This window comes from Myotis nattereri (assembly GCF_964212035.1).
Source record: "Myotis nattereri genome assembly, chromosome: Y".
Taxonomy (NCBI): Eukaryota; Metazoa; Chordata; class Mammalia; order Chiroptera; family Vespertilionidae; genus Myotis; species Myotis nattereri.
Genome location: NC_138094.1, coordinates 1,285,012 through 1,303,462, shown reverse-complemented (window position 1 = coordinate 1,303,462; position 18,451 = coordinate 1,285,012). Strand labels below are relative to the sequence as shown.

The following is an 18,451-nucleotide window of genomic DNA, read 5'->3' as shown; positions in this document are numbered from 1 at the left end:
GAAGTGATTTTAGCAGCACAACCATACAGCTCTTGCCAAGAGCATGGCTGAGGTTTAGGAAAGGGAGAGATCATTCTATGAGTGATGTTATGAGACCTCAGGAATCCTACTTGCTATTTCACCTGTCACTTGCTTCCTGTTTGCCCGATCAGCTATTCCAGGTATCGCTCTGTCCCTGAATATTTTGGTCTTGCCTCTCTCACCAGCAATTGAGAAGCAAGACGGCTGTTAAGAAGCCCACCTGAACGCAGGCATTAGCTTTGTTCCTCTGCCAGCTGTTAAAGGTGAAGCGTATCATTTGCACGGGGTGGGTTGTTCTATGGTTTGTGAGTTCCATCAGAGATGATCAGAAAGAAGGTGGTGGTTTTGGGACAAAAAGAAAAGTTGAACAAACTAGGAAGTTTTAATTAAGAAAAAAAGAAAAGGAAAGAAAAGAGAAGAAAAGAAAAGGAAAAAAAAGAAAAGAAGAGAAAAGAACCCGGCTTGCGTGGCTCAGTTGTTGAGCTTAAACCTAGGAACCAGGAAATCTCGGTTTGATTCCCGTGTTGGGCACAGGCCCGAGTTACAGTCCTGATCCCCAGTAGGGGCATGCAGGAGGCAACCAATCCCTGAATCTCTGTCATCTTTGATCTTTCTCTCTCTCTCTCTCCCTCTCCCCGCCTGTCTGAAATCAGTAAAACTATATGAAAAAAACAACAAAAGAATAGTCATGGCAGTATAAAGTAGAGCATTGAGTCAATCCAATATAATGAAAGGCTAAAATGCAAATCAAACAAACAGCAGAACGACTGGCCGCTATGACACACATTGACCACCGGGGGAAGATGTTCATGGCAGGACCTGTCCACTGGTGGTCCATGCACTCACGCAGGGGGAGCGTTGCTCAGCCAAAAGCCAGGCTCAAAGCTGCCGAGACAGGGGGCGAGGGGGAGCCTCCACGGCAGCACAAAATTGGGCCTCAGCCGTCAGTTGGACATCCCTCAAGGGGTCCCAGACTGTTTTAGGCCACAGGGCTGACTGAGGGACACCTCCAAGTGCATGAATTTTCTGCAGTGAGTCTCTAGTAATATTATAATAACTTTGTATGGTGTCAGATGGTTATGAGGTTAATGCATGATTACTTACTCCATTATATAATGTTTAATCATAGGGGTGTACCCGTGAAATGAACCTAAGATTGTATGTCAAATGTCATTTAAAAATGTTTTTAAAATTCCATAGGACCATGTTAACTTCATAGAGTCACATTTTACCTTAAGTATGTTTTGTACAGTTTGCTCAAGAAGAGATATTTAAGATAAAAAGAAAGAAAAGTTGAGATTTATAAATTTGCAAAATAAACCAAAGGCAACCACAAACACAACCGTAGAAACCATAAAAATAAAAGCCATGGTAAAATGCATTTGGAGACCCCATCTTCTGTCTTTCGATACCAGGACAAAAGTAGCGAGAGGCTCTGAGAAGCTGTGGCTGTTGCTCCTTGGACCACGAGTGGTCATGGCCGAGCTACCCTTGAAGGTGCACCTGACCATACACCCTATCTTCCTGAAGATCCGTAGGCACTCGGTGTATGAGGATGAGAACCAGCGCATGTGGCTGCATCTCGTCATGGAGACAGGAGGTGAACTGCAAGTACAGTTGCGCCAGGTAAACATCCCCAGTGGGCATATCGCACTCACCACCAGACTGCCGACCTCGATCACCATGCCTTCAAGGTGGGCGCTCCACCTTGGCATCCAGTACCTGGACTCCATGGGCCAGTTCTGGCGCATTGTGCACCACGTAGAGGAGGATGGCATGGAGGAAATGATCCTTCAGCTGATGGACAACTCGTAGGACATGTGATTGGGTCCCTGGCTCTAGTCAACCAGAGCCCCAGTCCTGCTTCCCTACCCGCAGGACATGTATAGTTCTGTTCACCTTTTTACTAAGCTCTGTTGTTCTATCTGCAACCCCCTGGGTGTGAGGGCACGTTGATCTCTCTGGCTCTCTCTCTCTCTTTCTTCTTGTTCTTTTTGTTCTAGTTCTCGTTCTTGCTCTTGTTTTTCTTCTTCTTCTTCTTCTTCTTCTTCTTCTTCTTCTTCTTCTTCTTCTTCTTCTCCTTCTTCTCCTTCTTCTTCTTCTTCCTAGAAATTCTGCTTCTCCTTTCTCTGTATATTTCTGTCTCTTTGTCTCTCTGTCTCTCTCAGTCTCTCTCCCTCTCTCTCAAATCAATAAAAGCATTTTGAGCCAAGCTGGTGTTGCTCAGTGGTTGAGGGACGACCTATGAATCCGGAGGTCACAGATCAATTCCTGGCCAGGGCACAGACAAGAATTACCCAATGAGCCCTAGCTTGTTTGGCTCAGTGGATAGAGGGTTGGACTGTGGACTCTGGAAGGCCCCAGGTTCAATTCTGGTCAAAGGCACATGCTCAGGTTTTGGGTTTGACCTCACATGGGGGCGTGAAGAAGGCACCCGATGTATAATTCTCTCTCATCATTGATGTTTCTCTCTCCCTTCCTGTATGAAATCAATCCTATATAATAAAAGCCTAATATGCTAAGTTTCCAGTTGACCATTCATCTGTTCAAACAATCAAGGCATAATCTGCAAAAGATATACTAAGGTTGCTCAACTGCTCACTATGACATGCATTGACCACCAGGGAGAAGGCATTCAGAATGGTAGGTCAGCTTGCCGCTAGAGTCTGGCTGACCGGGACTAAGGGAGAAGGGCTGGACATGCCCTGGAGCCCTCCTACGATATCACCCCTGTTGGCCAATCTCCCACATCCCACCCCAGCCCCAATCATGTACCGGTGGGGTCCCTTGGTCTGACCTGTGCCATCTCATAATCTGGGACCCCTCTGAGGATGTCAGAGAGCCAGTTTCTGTCGATCCCCGCAGGACAGGCCACACTGGTGCACGAATTTGTGCTCCGGCCTCTAGTTAAAATATATTAAACAGTAACAGGCAAAGAAAAAGACCTTAAGGTTGAAAATATTAGCCCAGCCCGGGTAGACAAGGCTCGAAGACATCACTGGAAATAGTTTTCATTTTTTTTTTTTTTAGTGTTCTTTCTTTTTATTTTTTTTTAAATATTACAAAGGGTATTACATATGTGTCCTTTTTTTCCCCCGCCCTTGACAATCCAATGGCCTCCCCTGCCATCCAGTGTCTCATGTCCGTTGGTTATACTTATGTGCATGCATATAAGTCCTTCGTTTTCATTTCAATGACCAGCATTCTCATGGTTTGAACTCCTGAGGTTCGTCAACCAATACTACCCTCTCCAAAAAAAAAACGAATGTTTTGGGGATTACGGGTGTTTTATGCTGATCGTCTCTTTCCTTTGAGGAATTATGATGGATGCCAGGGCACGTCTCCTGAAGGCTCAAGTTGGCTCTGTATGTGGCTTCAATATCTAGTTCTGTGTGCATTAAGGTTTTTAATTGTGTTTAGCACTAAACAGCCCCAAACAAAGCCCAGCGATCATAAAATTCATCTACCATCGAACCAGACAGAGGCGACAGGCCGAGGGCCCAAGGGGAGCCCCACAAATCAATTTCAGGGCATCCATGGTCGTATTAAGGAGATCACTGAGTACTGATTACATTCTCCTCTTGCAGGAAAGTGTGTGAAAATGCAAATTGAGACCTGTAAGGCTGAGGACTGGGGAGCGTAAGGGATGTGTTTCTAAGGTGTGTTTTTCATATTCAAAATATTGCACTTCTGGCCCGGCCGGCGTGGCTCAGTTGTTGAGCATCGAGGAATGGACCAGGAGGTCACGGTTCGATTCCCAGTCCAGGGCACAGGCCCAGGTTGCAGGCTCGATCGCCAGTAGAGGGCGTGTGGGAGGTGGCCAATCTGTGATTCTCTCTCATCATGGATGTTTCTCTCCCTCTAGCTTTTCCTTCCTCTCTGAGTAAATAAAACATTTAAAAAAATATTAAGCAAGTGTTGCATTCAGATTGAATGCACATTGTTTTCAAATGGTTTATTATTTTTTTGTTTAACATACCAGGTGGGTAGTCATTTAAAGACTACCTAGTGCCAGAGCCGGTTTGGCTCAGTGGATAGAGTGTCCGCTTTTTTTTTCTTAATATATTTTAATTTATTTCAGAGAGGAAGGGAGAGGGAGAGAGTTAGAAACATCCACGATTAGAGAATCATGGATTGGCTGCCTCTTGGAAGTCCCTCACTTGGGATAAAGCCCACAACCTGGGCTTGTGTCCTTGATCAGGAATCGAAGCCAGGACCCTTTAGTTCACAGGCTGACACTCGATTCACTGAGCCAAACCAACCAGGGCCAATTTAACTTTTCAAAGGTCGCAAATGACTTGAAGAAGAAGTAAGCATCTGATTATTCATGTCACAGTAATTACATGAATTCATGTAATTCATGGGAATTACAACTCACCTTACCATTTTTTCCACGTTGTTCCTGTAAATGCAGACTCTGAGTAATAATGATGCTTGTAGGTAAACAGCCTGTTTGAATAAGAATCCTAGAAACAAATTTTATAAGCTATGAACTGTGACCTTCCGAGTTCTGGGAGATTTGCTGACCTTAAACATTAGAACCAGGAGAACAAAGTCTAGGATGACCCACACTGGACCAACACCTGACCACTTGTAAGATCCTTATCAGATTGGAATGTGCCTGTGGGCATGTAGAGAACTTCTCAAGCCCCACCCCCTGACCTCTTTGCTCTGTTTGGCCTCTTTCTCCTTATAAAAGCCACTGCCTGTACTGAGATGTGCAGATGGATTTTGGGACGAGCTTCCCCCATCTTCTAAGGTTACTGGCACCTGAATAAACCTCTCTCTTTCCTGACGACCACCTGTCTCACAGGACTGGTTTCTGGGGTGTGAGTCAGTAGTACCTTGTTTTTCTGGACACATTCCTGGTACATGGACTATAGGGAATATATGTATCATGGTCATGTTCTTTCTTCTGCAGGTGAAAGGGGGTAGCAGAGACTGGTCACAGAGGAAAGGAGTGAAGAACGCTGCTTTGCCTTCAGAGCAAGAAGAATAGGTAAGAAAAAGGTGGATGGGAGGAGGAGGAGGATTTATTGGGGAAGGAGTCTGATCTGAGAAAGGAATTTTGGCTTTGTCTACTGAAGTGAGTTTAGCAGCAAAACCATACTGCTCTTGCCAAGAACATGGCTGAGGTTTGGGGAAGGGAGAGATCATTCTATCAGTGATGTCATGAGATCTCGGGAATCCTACTTGCTGTTTCACCTGTCACTTTGCTACCTGTTTTCCTGATCAGCTATCCCAGGTGTCTGTCTGTCCCTGAATATTTTGGTCTTGCCTTTCGCACTAGCACTTCAGAAGCAAGGCCCCTGTTAAGAAGCCCACCTGGATGCAGACGTTAGCTTTGTTCCTCTGCCAGCTATTAAAGGTAAAGTATATTATTTTCATTGGGTGGGTTGTTATATGGTTTGTGAGTTCACTCTGAGATGATCAGAAAGAAGGTGGTGGTGTCAGGACAAAAAGAAGAGTTGAGCTAACTACAAAATTTTAATTAAGAAAAAGAAAAGGAAAGGAAAGAAAGGAAAAGAAAAGAAAAGATAAGAAAAGGAAAGGAAAGGAGAGGAAAAGAAAGGAAAGGAAAGGAAAGGAAAGGAGAGGAAAAGAAAGGAAAGGAAAGGAAAGGAAAGGAGAGGAAAAGAAAGGAAAGGAAAGGAAAGGAAAGGAAAGGAAAGGAAAGGAAAGGAAAGGAAAGGAAAGGAAAGGAGAGGAGAGGAGAGGAGAGGAAAGGGAAGGAAAGGAAAGGAAAGGAAAGGAGAGGAAAAGAAAGGAAAGGAAAGGAAAGGAAAGGAAAGGAAAGGAAAGGAAAGGAAAGGAAAGGAGAGGAGAGGAGAGGAAAGGGAAGGAAAGGAAAGGAAAGGAAAGGAAAGGAAAGGAAAGGAAAGGAAAGGAAAGGAAAGGAAAGAAAATAGCCCCCCTGGCATGGCTCAGTTTTTTAGCTTAAACCAAGGACCTGGAGATGTCAATTCGATTCCCAGTCATGGCACATGCCCCGGTAACAGTCTTGATCCCCAGTAGGGGTCATGCAGGAGGCAACCAATCCGTGATTCTCTGTCATCATTGATCTTTCTTTCTCTCCCTCCCCCTTTCTCTCTGAAATCAGTAAAACTATATGTAAAACACGAAAGAATAGTCATGGCACAGTAAAGTAGAGAATTGAGTCTATTCAATCCTATATAATAAAAGGCTAACATGCAAATCAACCAAACAGCAGAATGACTGGTCGCTATGACAAGCACTGACCACTGGGGGCAGATGCTCATGAGAAGAACTGTCCACCGGTGGTCAGTGCACTCCCACAGGGGGAGTGCCGTTCATCCAAAAGCAAGACTCACAGGTGCCGAGCACAGATGGGTGGTGGGAGTCTCAATGGCAGCACTAAAGCAGTCCTAAACTGTCAGTTGGACATCCCTCAAGAGGTTTTGGACTGGGAGAGGCTGAAAGGTTTGTTGAGCGACCCCCATGAGTGCATAAATTTTGTGCATTGAGACTGTAGCACTATTATAATAACTGTGTATGGTGTCAGATGGGTATGGGATTAATTCCATGATTTCTTCGTCCATTATATAATGTCTAATCATTGGGGTGTACCCCTGAAAAGAACCGAAGGTTCTATGTTAACTCATTTAAAAATGTTTTTAAAATTCCATAGGACCATGTTACCTTCATAGCGTCATATTTTACTTTAAGTACTTTTGTACAGTTTGTTCGAGAAGAGAGCTCTAAAACCGAAAAGGAAGAAAAGTTGAGATTTATAAATTTGCAAAATAAACCAAAGGCAACCACAAACACAACGGTAAAAACCGTAAAGATAAAAGCAGAGGGAGAAATGCGTTTGGAGACCCCATCCCCTGTCTTTCGATACCAGGACCAAAGTAGCGAGAGTCTCTGAAAAGCTGTGGCTGTTGCTCCTTGGACCACGGAGGGGTCATGGCCAAGCTCGAGTCGAAGGTGCACCTCACCTCGCACCCCATCTGCCTGAAGCGTGGGCCCTCGGTGTATGAGGATGAGAATGATCGCACATGGTTGCACCACATTATGGACACAGAAGATGTCCTGCAAGTACGGTTGCGCCAGGAAGACATCCCCAGTGGGGATATCGCACTAACCCCCAGCCCGCTGACCTCGTACACCATGCCTTTGGTGTGGACGCTCTACACTGGCAGCCAGTACGTGGACGCCATGTGCCGGTTCTGGCGAATCGTGCACCACATCAAGGAGGATGGAGTGGAGGAAATGATCCTTGAGCTGATGGAGGACTCGTAGGACACGTGATGGGGTCCCTGGCTCTTATCAACCTAAGCCCCAGTCCTGCCTGCCTGTTGGTCAGACGTGTATATTTCTGTTCACCATTTTACTAAGCACCGTTGTTCTATCTGCCACCCCCTGGGTGCGAGGGCACATTGATCTCTCTCTCTCTTTCTCTCATTCTCTCTCTCTCTCTCTCTCTCTCTCTCTCTCTCTCTCTCTCTCTCTCCCTCTCTCTCTTCTTGGTCTTATTGTTGTTGTTGTTGTTGTTGTTGTTGTTGTTGTTCTTCTTCTTCTTCTTCTTCTTCTTCTTCTTCTTCTTCTTCTTCTTCTTCTTCTTTTCCTCCTCCTCCTCCTCCTCTTTTCTCTCTCTCTCTGTCTCTTTGTCTCCCTGTATCTCTCTGTCTCTCTCCCTCTCTCTCAAATCAATAAAAGCATTTTGAGCCAAGCTGGTGTTTCTCAGTGGTTCAGGGACCACCTATGAACCCGGAGGTCACTCTTCGATTCCTGGTCAAGGCACAGACAAGAATTGACCAATGAGCCCTAGCATGTTAGGCTCATTGGATAGAGGGTTGGACTGTGGACTCTGGAAGGTCCCAGGTTCGATTCTGTTCAAGGGAACAAGGTCTGGTTGTGGGCTCTATCCCCAGTAGGGGTGTGCAGGAGGCACCTGATGTATGATTCTCTCTCATCATTGATGTTTCTAGCTCCCTTCCTGTATAAAATCAATCCTATATAATAAAAGCCTCATATGCTAAGAGTCCAGTCGACCGGTCATCTTTTCAAACAATCAAAGCATAATATGCAAATGACATACTAAGGTTGCTCAACTGCTCACTATGACAGACTTTGACCACCAGGAACAAGACATTCAGACTCGTAGGGCAGCTTGCTGCTGGGGTCTCACTGATGGGGACTTAGTGAGACATGTTGGACACACCCTGGAGCCCTCCGACGGTCCTGACCCAGCTGGTCAAACTCCCACATCCCACCCGGGCGCCAATCGTGCACCGGTGGGATCCCTTGGCCTGGCCTGTGACCTCTCATAATCTGGGACCCCTCGGGTGATGTCAGAGAGCCAGTTTCGGCCGATCCCCGCAGGCCAGGACTAGGGACCACACTTGTGCATAAATTCGTGCAACAGGCCTCTAGTAAAAATATATTTAAAAGAGTACATCAACGAAAAAGACTTTAAGCCTGAAAATATTAGCCCTTCCCCTGAAGACAAGGCTCAAAGACATCACTGGAAATAGTTTTCATTTCAATGTCCAGGGTTCTCATTGTTTGATCTCCTGAGGTTCGTCAACCAATACTACCCTCTCCAAGAAAAGAACGAATGTTTGGGGGATTACTTGTGTTTTTAGCTGATCATCTCTTTCCTTTGAGGAATTACGAGGGATGCCAGGGCTCATCTCCTGAAGGCTCCACCCGGCTCTATGAGTGGCTTTAGAGTCTAGCTCTGGATGCATTTGGGTTTTTAATTGTGTTTATCACTAAACTCCCCCAAACAAAGCCCAGCGATCATAAAATTTATCTAGCATCGCACACAAGAGAGGTGGCAGGAGGGGGGCCCTGCGTGAGCCCCAGAAATCAATTTTAAGTCATCCATGGTTTCATTAAAGAGATCACTGACTGCTGATTCAATTCTTCTCTTGCACGAAAGTGTTTGCAAATGCAAATTGAGACCTTTAGGGCTGAGGACTGGGGAGCGTGAGGGATGTGTTTCTAAGGTGTGTTTCTCATATTCAAAATATTGCAAATAGGGCCCAGCCAGCGTGGTTCAGTGGCTGAGTGTGGACCTATCAACCAGCAGGTCAGGGTTTGATTCCCAGAATAGGGCACATGCCCAGGTTGCGGGCTCGATCCCCAGTAGGCGGCGTTGGGTTGCAGCCTAACCGTGATTCTCTGTCATCATGGATGTTTCTCTCCCTCTCGCTTTTCCTTCCTATCTGAGTCAATAAAAACATTTAAAAAATATTAAGCAAGTGTTGCATTCACATTAAATGCACATTGTTTTAAAATAGTTTATTATTTTTTTGGTTTAACATACCAGGTGCATAGTGATTTAAAGTGGACCTACAGCCTGTGCTGGTTCGGCTCAGTGGATAGAGCTTCGCCCTTTTTCTCAAATACATTTTTATTGATTTCAGAGAGGAAGGGAGAGAGAGAGAATTAGAAACATCCATGATGAGAGAATCATGGATCGACTGCCACCCGCAAGTCCCTCACTGGGGATCAAGCCCACAACCTGGGCATGTAACGTTTACTGGGAATAGAACCTGGGACCCTTCCGTTTGCAGGCCTACACTATCCACTGAACCAAACCAGCCTGTGCCAATTTGACTTTCAAAGGGCGCAAATGCCATGAAGAAGATGTAAGCATCTCAGCATTCATGTTACAGTGGGAATAACAACTCACCTCCACATTCTTACCACATTGTTCCTGTAAACGCAGACTCTGACTAATAATGAAGCTTGTAGGTAAACAACATGTTTGTATAAGAATCCTAGGAACAAATTTTAGAAGATACGAACTCTGAACTTCCCAGTTCTGGGAGATTTGATGACCGTCAACCTTAGAACCAGGAGGACAAAGCCAAGGACGACGCACACTGGTCCAATACCTGACCATTTGCAAGATCCTTATCAGATTGGACTGTGCCTGTCGGCACTTAGGGAATTTCTCAAGCCCTGCCCCCTGACCTCTTTGCTCTGTTTGGCCTCTCCCTCCTTATAAAAGCCTCTGCCTGTACTGAGATGTGCAGATGAGTTTTTGGACGAGCTTCCCCAATCTTCTCCAGTGGCTGGCACCTGAATAAACCTCTTTCTTCCTGAAGACCACCTATCTCCTGGGACTGGTTTCTGGGGTGTGAATCAGTGGTACCTTGTTTTTCTGGACACATTCCTGGTAGATGAATTTTCTGATAGCTGGTGGTTTGGGGCTGTTTAGTGCTAAACAAAATTAAAAACCCAAATGCACACAGATCTTGACCCTAAATCCGTGATTTTCTCTCATCATGGATGTTTCTCTCGCTCTCGATTTCCCTTCCTCTCTGAGTCAATAAAATCATTTACAAAAATATTAGCAATTGTTGCATTCCGATGGTATGCACATTGTCTAAAATAGTTTATTATCTTTTTGGTTTAACATACCAGGGGGGTAGTCATTTAAAGCCGACCTAGCGCTCGAGCTGGTTTGGCTCAGTGGATAGAGCGTGGGCTTGTGGACTGAAGGGTCCTGGGTTCTATTCCAGTCAAGGGCTCATTCCTGGGTTGCCAGCTTGTTCTACAATGGGAGGCGGGCAGGAAGCAGCCAGTCCAGGTTTCTCTCTCATCATCATTGATGTATCTATCTCTCTCTCCTTTCCAACCTAACATCAATCTTGAGGCCTCGCCTCAAGATCTCTCATGTGTAGCACTGCAGACACTCTGTCTCATGACCCCTTTGGGCTTGATTCCTATGAGGGAAGTATGAGGGTGACATTTGAACTATGTTTTTTATCTCCCATTTTTTCTTTTCTCTTTTTATTTTCCTTCTCCTGAATGCCAACAGGCAGATGCCTGACATTTCCTTAGGACCCCATACATCTTTCCTTCCTAATTGGAAAGAGTTTGCTTCAGTCCAGGTCATTGAACTGCGAGTTGTTTATTATTTTATTTTATTTTTTCAGAGAAGAATGGTGAGGGAGAGAGTTAGAAACATCCATGATGAGAGAATCATGGATCAGCTGCCTCCTGCACATCCCTCACTGGGGATCAAGCCCACAACCTGGGGATGTGACCTTGACCAGGAATCAAACCCGGGTTGCTTCAGTTCAAAGGCTGACACACTATCCACTGAGCCAAACCGGCCAGGGACAATTTGACTTTTTCAAAAGGTGGAAATGCCTTGAAGAAGAACAAAGTAACTCAGAATTCATGTCACATTAATTAGATGAATTCATGTAATTCATGGGAATTACAACTCACCTCATGATTCATTCCACATTGTTTGTGTAAATGCAGACTCTGACTAATAATGAAGCTTGTAGATAAACAGCCTGTTTGTATAACAATCCTAGGAACTGTTTGTAGAAGATATAAACTCTGACCTTCCCAGTTCTGGGAGATTTGATGACCTTCAACCTTAGCACAAGGATGACAAAGGCTAGGATGACGCACACTGGACCATCACCTGACCACTTGCAAGATCCTTATCAGATTGGATTGTTTCTGTTGGCACGTTGAGAACTTCTCAAGCCCCACCCTCTGACCTCTTTGCTCTGTTTGGCCTCTCCCTCCTTATAAAAGCCTCTGCTTGCACTGAGTTGGGCAGATGAGTTTTGGGACGAGCTTCCCCCATCTTCTCAGGTTGCCGGCACCTGAATAAACCTCTTTCCTTCCTCACCACCACAGTTCTCACAGGACTGGTTTCTGGGGTGTGAGTCAGGGGAACCTTGTTTTTTCTGGACACATTCCTGATACATGGACCCCTTGGAACAGGTGTATCATGGCCATTTTCTTTCTTCTGCAGGTGACAGGGCGAAGCAGAGTCTGCTCACAGAGGAAAAGAGGGAAGAACGGTGGTTTGCCTTCAGAGCAAGAAGAACAAGTAAGAAAAAGATGGATGGGAGGAGGAGGAGGAGGAGGAACTGGAAGGATTGGGGATGGAGTCTGATCTGAGGGAGGAATTTGGACTTTGTGGACTGAAGTGAGTTTAGCAGCAAAACCATACTCCTGTCAGGAGCATGGCTGAGGTTTGGGTGAGGGAGAGATCATTCTGTAAGTGATGTTATGAGACCGCAGGAATCCTACTTGCTGTTTCACCTGTCTCCTTGCTTCCTGTTTGCTCGATCAGCTATCCCAGGTGTCTGTCTCTCCCTGCATATTTTGGTCTTGCCTCTCTCACCAGCACTTGAGAAGCAAGACCTCTGTTAAGAAGCCCACCTGGACACAGACGTTAGCTTTGATCCTCTGCCAGCTGTTCAAGGTAAAGAATATTATTTGCATGGGGTGGGTCGTTCTATGGTTTGTGACTTCCCTGTGAGATGATCAGAAAGAAGGTGGTGTTCAGGACAAAAATAAAAGTTGATCAAACAACAAAGTTTTAATTAAGAAAAAATGTACAAAAAAGAAAAGAAAGAAATGAAAAGAGCCGGGCTGGCACGGCTCAGCTGTTTAGCTCAAACCTAGGAACCAGGACATGTCGATTGGATTCCAAGTCATGGCACATGCCCAGGTTACAGTCTTGATCCCCAGTAGGAGGTGTGCAGGAGGAAACCAATCAATGATTCTCTGTCATTGGTCTTTTTTTCTCTTTCTCTCCCTATCCCTTCCTCTCTGAAATCAGTAGAACTATATGAAAAAAACGAAAGAATAATCATGGCAGAGTAAAGTTGAGCATTGAGTCCATGCAATCCTATATAATGAAAGGCTAATATGCAAATCAACCAAATGGCAGAACAAGTGGTAGCTATGACACACACTGACCACCGGGAGCAGATGCTTATGTCAGGAGCTCTCCACTGGTGGTCAGTGCACTCCCACAGGTTGAATACTGCTCAGCCAAAAGCCAGGCTCACAACTGTCGAGCACAGGGGGTGGAGGGAGCCTCCACGGCAGCACTAAAGCGGGCCTAAGCCGTCAGTTGGACATCACTCAAGGGTTCCTGGACTGGTAGAGGCTGCAGGATTGGCTAGGTAACCCCCACAGAGTGCATAAATTTTGTGCACTGATCCTCTAGTAATATGACTGTGTATGCTGGGAGGTGGATATGAGATTAATTGCAGATTTCTTAGTCCATTACATAATGTGTAATCATTGGGGAGTACCCCTGAAATGAACCTAAGTTTGTATGTCAACTGTCATTTAAAAAATGTTTTAAAATTCCATATGACCATGTTACTTTCACAGAGTCATACTTTACTCTAGTACGTTTTATGTATTTTTTACTAGGAGAGATATCTAAATTTTAAAAGAAAGAAAAGTTGAGATTTATAAATTTGCATAATAAACCAAAAGCAACCACAAACATAACCATAAAAACCATAAAGATAAAAGCCGATGTAAAATGCGTTTGGAGACCCCTTGCCCTGTCTTTCGATACCAGGACCAAAGTAGCGAGAGGCTCTGAGAAGCTGTGGCTGTTGATTCTTAGACCACAGAGGGGTCATGGCCGAGCTCCCGGAAAAGGTGCACCTCACCTCGCACCCCATCTACCTGGATATCCGTGGGCCCTCGCTGTATGAGGATGACAACCATCGCACATGGATGCTTCTTGTCATGGAGTCAGGAGGTGACCTGCAAGTACAGTTGTGCCAGGTCGACGACCCCAGTGAGCATAACACACTCACCACCAGCCCGCAGACCTCTGGCACCATGCCTTCGTGGTGGGTGCTCCACCTTGGCACCCAGTACATGGACTCCATGCACCGGTTCTGGCGCATCGTGCACCACGTCAAGGAGAATGACGTGGAGAAAATGATCCTTGAGCTGATGGAAGACTCGTAGGTCACGTGATGGGGTCCCTGGCTCTTGTCAACCTGAGCCCCAGTCCTGCTGGCCTGCTGTTGGGATGTGTATAGTTCTGTTCACCTTTTTACTAAGTTCTGTTGTTCTATCTGCCACCTACTGGGTGTGAGGGCACATTAATTTCTCTCTCTCTCTTTTTCTCTCTTTCTTCTTCTTCTTCTTCTCCTCCTCTTCCTCTTTTCTCCCTCTCTTTCTCTCTCTCTGTCTCTTTGTCTCCCTGTATCTCTCTGTCTCTCTCCCTCTCTCCCAAATCAATAAAAGCATTTTCAGCCAAGCTGGTGTTGCTAAGTGGTTCAGGGACAACCTATGAACTCAGAGGTCACGGTTCAATTCCTGGTCAAGGCACAGACAAGAATTAACCAATGGGCCCTAGCGTGTTAGGCTCTGTGGATACAGGGTTGGACTGTGGACTCTGGCAGGTCCCAGGTTCAATTCTGGTCAAGGGCACGTGCTCTGGTTGTGGGCTCGATCCCCAGTAGGGGGTGTGAAGAAGGCACCCGATGTTTGATTCTCTCTCATTTACATTTCTCTCTCCCTTCCTGTATGAAATCAATCCTATATAATGAAAGCTTAATATGCTAAGTGTTCAGTGGACTGGTCATATGTTCAACCACTCAAAGCATAATATGCAAATGATATACTAAGGTTGCTCAACTGCTGGCTATGACATGCATTGACGACCAGGGATTAGACATTCAGATTGGTAGGTCAGCTTGCTGCTGGGATCTGGTTTATTGGGGCTAGTGAGACATGCTGGACACACCCTGGAGCCTTCCCATGGTCCATCCCCAGCTGGCCTACCTCCCGTGTCCATCACCAGACCTAATGGGGCACCAGTTTGGTACCTTAGCCTGGCCTGTGCCCTCTCATAATCTGGGACCACTCGCGGGATATCAGAGAGTTTCGGCTGATCCCCACAGGCCAGGTCAAGGCACCACACTGGTGCACAAATTCCCCCAAACATTTGTTCTTTTTTTGGACGAACCTCAGGAGATCAAACAATGAGAACGCTGGTCATTGAAATGAAAACTATTTCCAGCAATGTCTTTGAGACTTGTTTACCGGGGCTGGGCTAATATTTTAAGGCTTAAGGTCTCTTTCTTTTTCTTTCTCTGTTTAATATATTTTTACTAGAGGCCCAGGTTTAGGGCACAATCGCCAGGAGGGGGCATGTGGGAGGCGGCCGATCCGTGATTCTCTTTAATGCAAACATGGATGTCCTGAAATTGATTTCTGGGTCTCCCTCCAGCTCCCTCTCCAGCCTCCTCTCGCTGGTGCGATGGTAGATGAATTTTATGATCACTGGGCTTTGTGTGGGGCTGTTTAGTGCTAAACATAATTAAAAACCCAAATGCACACAGAGCTAGACGCTAAAGGGGTGACTCTCTCTCATCATGGATGTTTCTCTCCCTCTGGTTTTCCCTTTCCCTCTGTGTCAATGAAATCATTTAAAAAAATATTAGCAATTGTTGCATTCAGATGGCATGCACATTGTTTTAAAATAGTTTATTATTTTTTTTGTTTAACATACCAGGTGGTTAGTCATTTAAAGACGACCTAGCACCGGTGCTGGTTTAGCTCAGTGGATAGAGCATTGGCCTGCGAACTGAAGAGTCCCCAGTTTTATTCCCAGACAAGGGCACATGCCCGGGTTGTGGGTTCGATCCCCAGTGGGGGGCGTGAGGAGGCAGCAGGTCCATGATTCTCTCTTATCATCACTGATGTTTCTTCTCTCTCTCCCTCCCTCTCTAAAATCAATAAAAAATTATATTTTTTATAAAAGAGCCCACGCCTCGAGATCTGTCATATGTCCCACTGCAGACACTCTGTCTTGTGACCCTTTTGTGCTCGATTCTTTGAGACCAGTATGAGGGTGTCATTTCAATTAAATATAATTTTCTGCCATTTTTTCGTTTTTCTTTTTATTTTGCTTCTTCTAAATGCCAACGGGCAGATGCCTGACATTTCCTTAGGACCCCATTCATCTTTCCTTCCTAACTGGGGAAGAGTTTGCCTCAAACCAGGTCATTGAGCTGGGAGTTGTTTTTAATTTTTTTTTTCAGAGAGGAATGGAGAGGGAGAGAGTTAGAAACTTCCATGTTGAGAGAATCATGGATCGGCTGCCTCCTGCACGTCCCTCACTGCGGATCAAGCCCACAACCTGGGCATGTGCCCTTGACCAGGAAATAAACCCGGGATCCTTGAGTTCGCAGGCCGAAACTCTATCCACTGAGCCTAACAGGCCAGGGACAATTTGACTTTTTCAAAGGGTGCAAATGCCTTGAAGAAGAATGAAGCATCTCAGCATTCATGTCACAGTTGGAATTACAACTCACCTCATCATTCTTTCCACATTGTTCCTGTACATGCTGACTCTGACTAATAATGATGCTTGTTGGTAAAGAGCATGTTTGTATAAGAATCCTAGGAACTAAATTTAGAAGATATGAACTCTGACCTTCCCAGTTCTGGGAGATTTGCTGACTTTCAACGTTAGAACAAGGAGGACAAAGTGTAGGATGACGCACACTGGGCCGACACATGACCATTTGCAAAATCCTTATCAGATTGTACCGTGCCTGTCGGCACTTAGGACGTCTCAAGCCCAGCCCCCTGACCTCTTTGCTCTGCTTGGCCTCTCCCTCCTTATAATAGCCTCTGCCTGCACTGAGATGCTCAGATGGGTTTTGAGATGAGCTTCCCCCATCTTCTCAGGTTGCCGGCACCTGAATAAACCTTTTCCTTCCTCACCACATCCTGTCTCACGGGACTGGTTTCTGGGGTGTGAGTCAGGGGAACCTTGTTTTTTCTGGACACGATCCTGGTACATGGACTCCTGGGAATATGTGTATCATGGTCATGTTCTTTCTTCTGCTGGTGACAGGTGGAAGCAGAGACAAGTCACAGAGGAAAGGAGCAAAGAATGGTGTTTCCCCTTCAGAGCAAGAAGGACAGGTAAGAAAAAGATGGATGGGAGGAGGAGGAGGAAGGATTGGGGATGGAGTCTGATCTGAGGGAGGAATTTGGACTTTGTGGACTGAAGTGAGTTTAGCAGCAAAACCATACTGCTCTTGTCAAGAGCATGGCTGAGGTTTGGGGAAGGGAGCGATCATTCTATAAGTGATGTTATGAGATCTCAAGAATCCTACTTGCTGTTTCAACTGTCTCATTGCTTTGTGTTTGCCTGATCAGCTATCCCAGGTATCTGTCTTTCCCTAAATATTTTGGTCTTGCCTCCATCACCAGCACCTGAGAGGAAAGACCGCTGTTAAAAAGCCCACCTGGACGCAGACGTTAGCTTTGTTCCTCTGCCAGCTGTTAAGGGTAAAGCGTATTGTTTCCATATTACTTACATGGGGGGGACTTGTATAGGTTTTGAGTTCCCTCTTAGATGATCATAAAGAAGGTGGTGGTGTCAGGACAAAAAGAAGAGTTGAACCAACTACAAAGTTTTAATTAAGAAAAAAAGAAAAGGAAAGGACAGAAAAGAAAAGAAAAGAAAAGAAAAGAAAAGAAAAGAAAAGAAAAGAAAAGAAAAGAAAGGAAAAGAAAAGAAAAGAAAAGAAAAGAAAAGAAAAGAAAAGAAAAGATAAGGAAAAAAAAGGAAAGGAAAGGAAAGGAAAGGAAAGGAAAGGAAAGGAAAGGAAAGGAAATAGCCCGGCTGGCATGGCTCAGTTTTTTAGCTTAAACCAAGGACCTGGAGATGTCTATTCGATTCCAAGTCATGGCACATTCCCGGGTTACAGTCGTGATACCCAGTAGGGGGCATGCAGGAGGCAACCAATCCGTGATTCCCTGTCATCATTGATCTTTCTTTCTCTCCCTCTCCCTTTCTCTCTGAAGTGAGTAAAATTATATGTAAAAAATGAAAGAATAGTCATGGCACAGTAAAGTAGAGCATTGAGTCTATGCAATCGTATATAATAAAAGGATAATATCCAAATCGACCAAACAGCAGAATCACTGGTTACTATGACACGCACTGACCACTGGGGGCAGATGCTCATGAGAAGAGCTGTCCACTGGTGGTCGGTGAACTCCCAAAGTGGGAGCGCCATTCATCCAAAAGGCAGGCTCACAGGTCCGAGCACAGTGGGGTGGTGGGAGCCTCCATGGCAGCACTATAGCGGGCCTAAACTGTCAGCTGGACATCCCTCAAGGGTTCTTGGACTGGGAGAGGCTGAAGGGTTGGCTGAGCCACCCCCCGGAATGCATAAATTATGTGCACTGAGACTCTAGTACTATTAAAATAACTGTGTATGGTGTCAGGTGGGTATGGGATTAATTCCATGATTTCTTAGTCCATTATATAATGTCTGATCATTGGGGTGTACCCCTGAAATGACCCTAAGGTTCTATGTCAACTGTCATGAAAAGATAGTATAAAAATTCCATAGGACCATGTTACCTTCAAAGAGTCATATTTTACCTTAAGTACGTTTTGTACACTTTGTTTTAGAAGAGAGATCTAAAGCTAAATAGAAAGGAAAGTTGAGATTAATAAATTTACAGAATAAACCAAAGGCAAAAACAAACACCACCTTAAAAACCATAAAGATAAAAGCTGTGTTAAAATGCGCTTGGAGACCTGATCCCCTGTCTTTCGATGCCAGGACCAAAGAAGCGAGAGACTCTGAGAAGCTGTGGCTGTTGCTCCTTGGACCACGGAGTGGTC

General features: G+C 45.3%; 3 protein-coding genes across 3 annotated transcripts; all 3 read left to right on the top strand.

The window, feature by feature from the left end:
• Positions 1-1,497: 1,497 nt before the first annotated feature.
• LOC308512240 (protein p13 MTCP-1-like) lies at positions 1,498-1,836 on the top strand (the record flags this gene model as incomplete). The annotated part of the gene is made up of 1 exon (XM_081082039.1): positions 1,498-1,836. The coding sequence occupies one exon, from the start codon at positions 1,498-1,500 to the stop codon at positions 1,834-1,836; it is 339 nt and encodes a 112-aa protein (XP_080938165.1).
• Positions 1,837-6,948: 5,112 nt separating this feature from the next.
• On the top strand, positions 6,949-7,284 carry LOC308512239 (protein p13 MTCP-1-like; the record flags this gene model as incomplete). The annotated part of the gene is made up of 1 exon (XM_081082038.1): positions 6,949-7,284. One exon carries the CDS (start codon positions 6,949-6,951, stop codon positions 7,282-7,284), a length of 336 nt encoding a protein of 111 aa, XP_080938164.1.
• Positions 7,285-13,416: 6,132 nt separating this feature from the next.
• Positions 13,417-13,755, top strand: LOC308512238 (T-cell leukemia/lymphoma protein 1A-like; the record flags this gene model as incomplete). The annotated part of the gene is made up of 1 exon (XM_081082037.1): positions 13,417-13,755. The coding sequence occupies one exon, from the start codon at positions 13,417-13,419 to the stop codon at positions 13,753-13,755; it is 339 nt and encodes a 112-aa protein (XP_080938163.1).
• Positions 13,756-18,451: the final 4,696 nt, after the last annotated feature.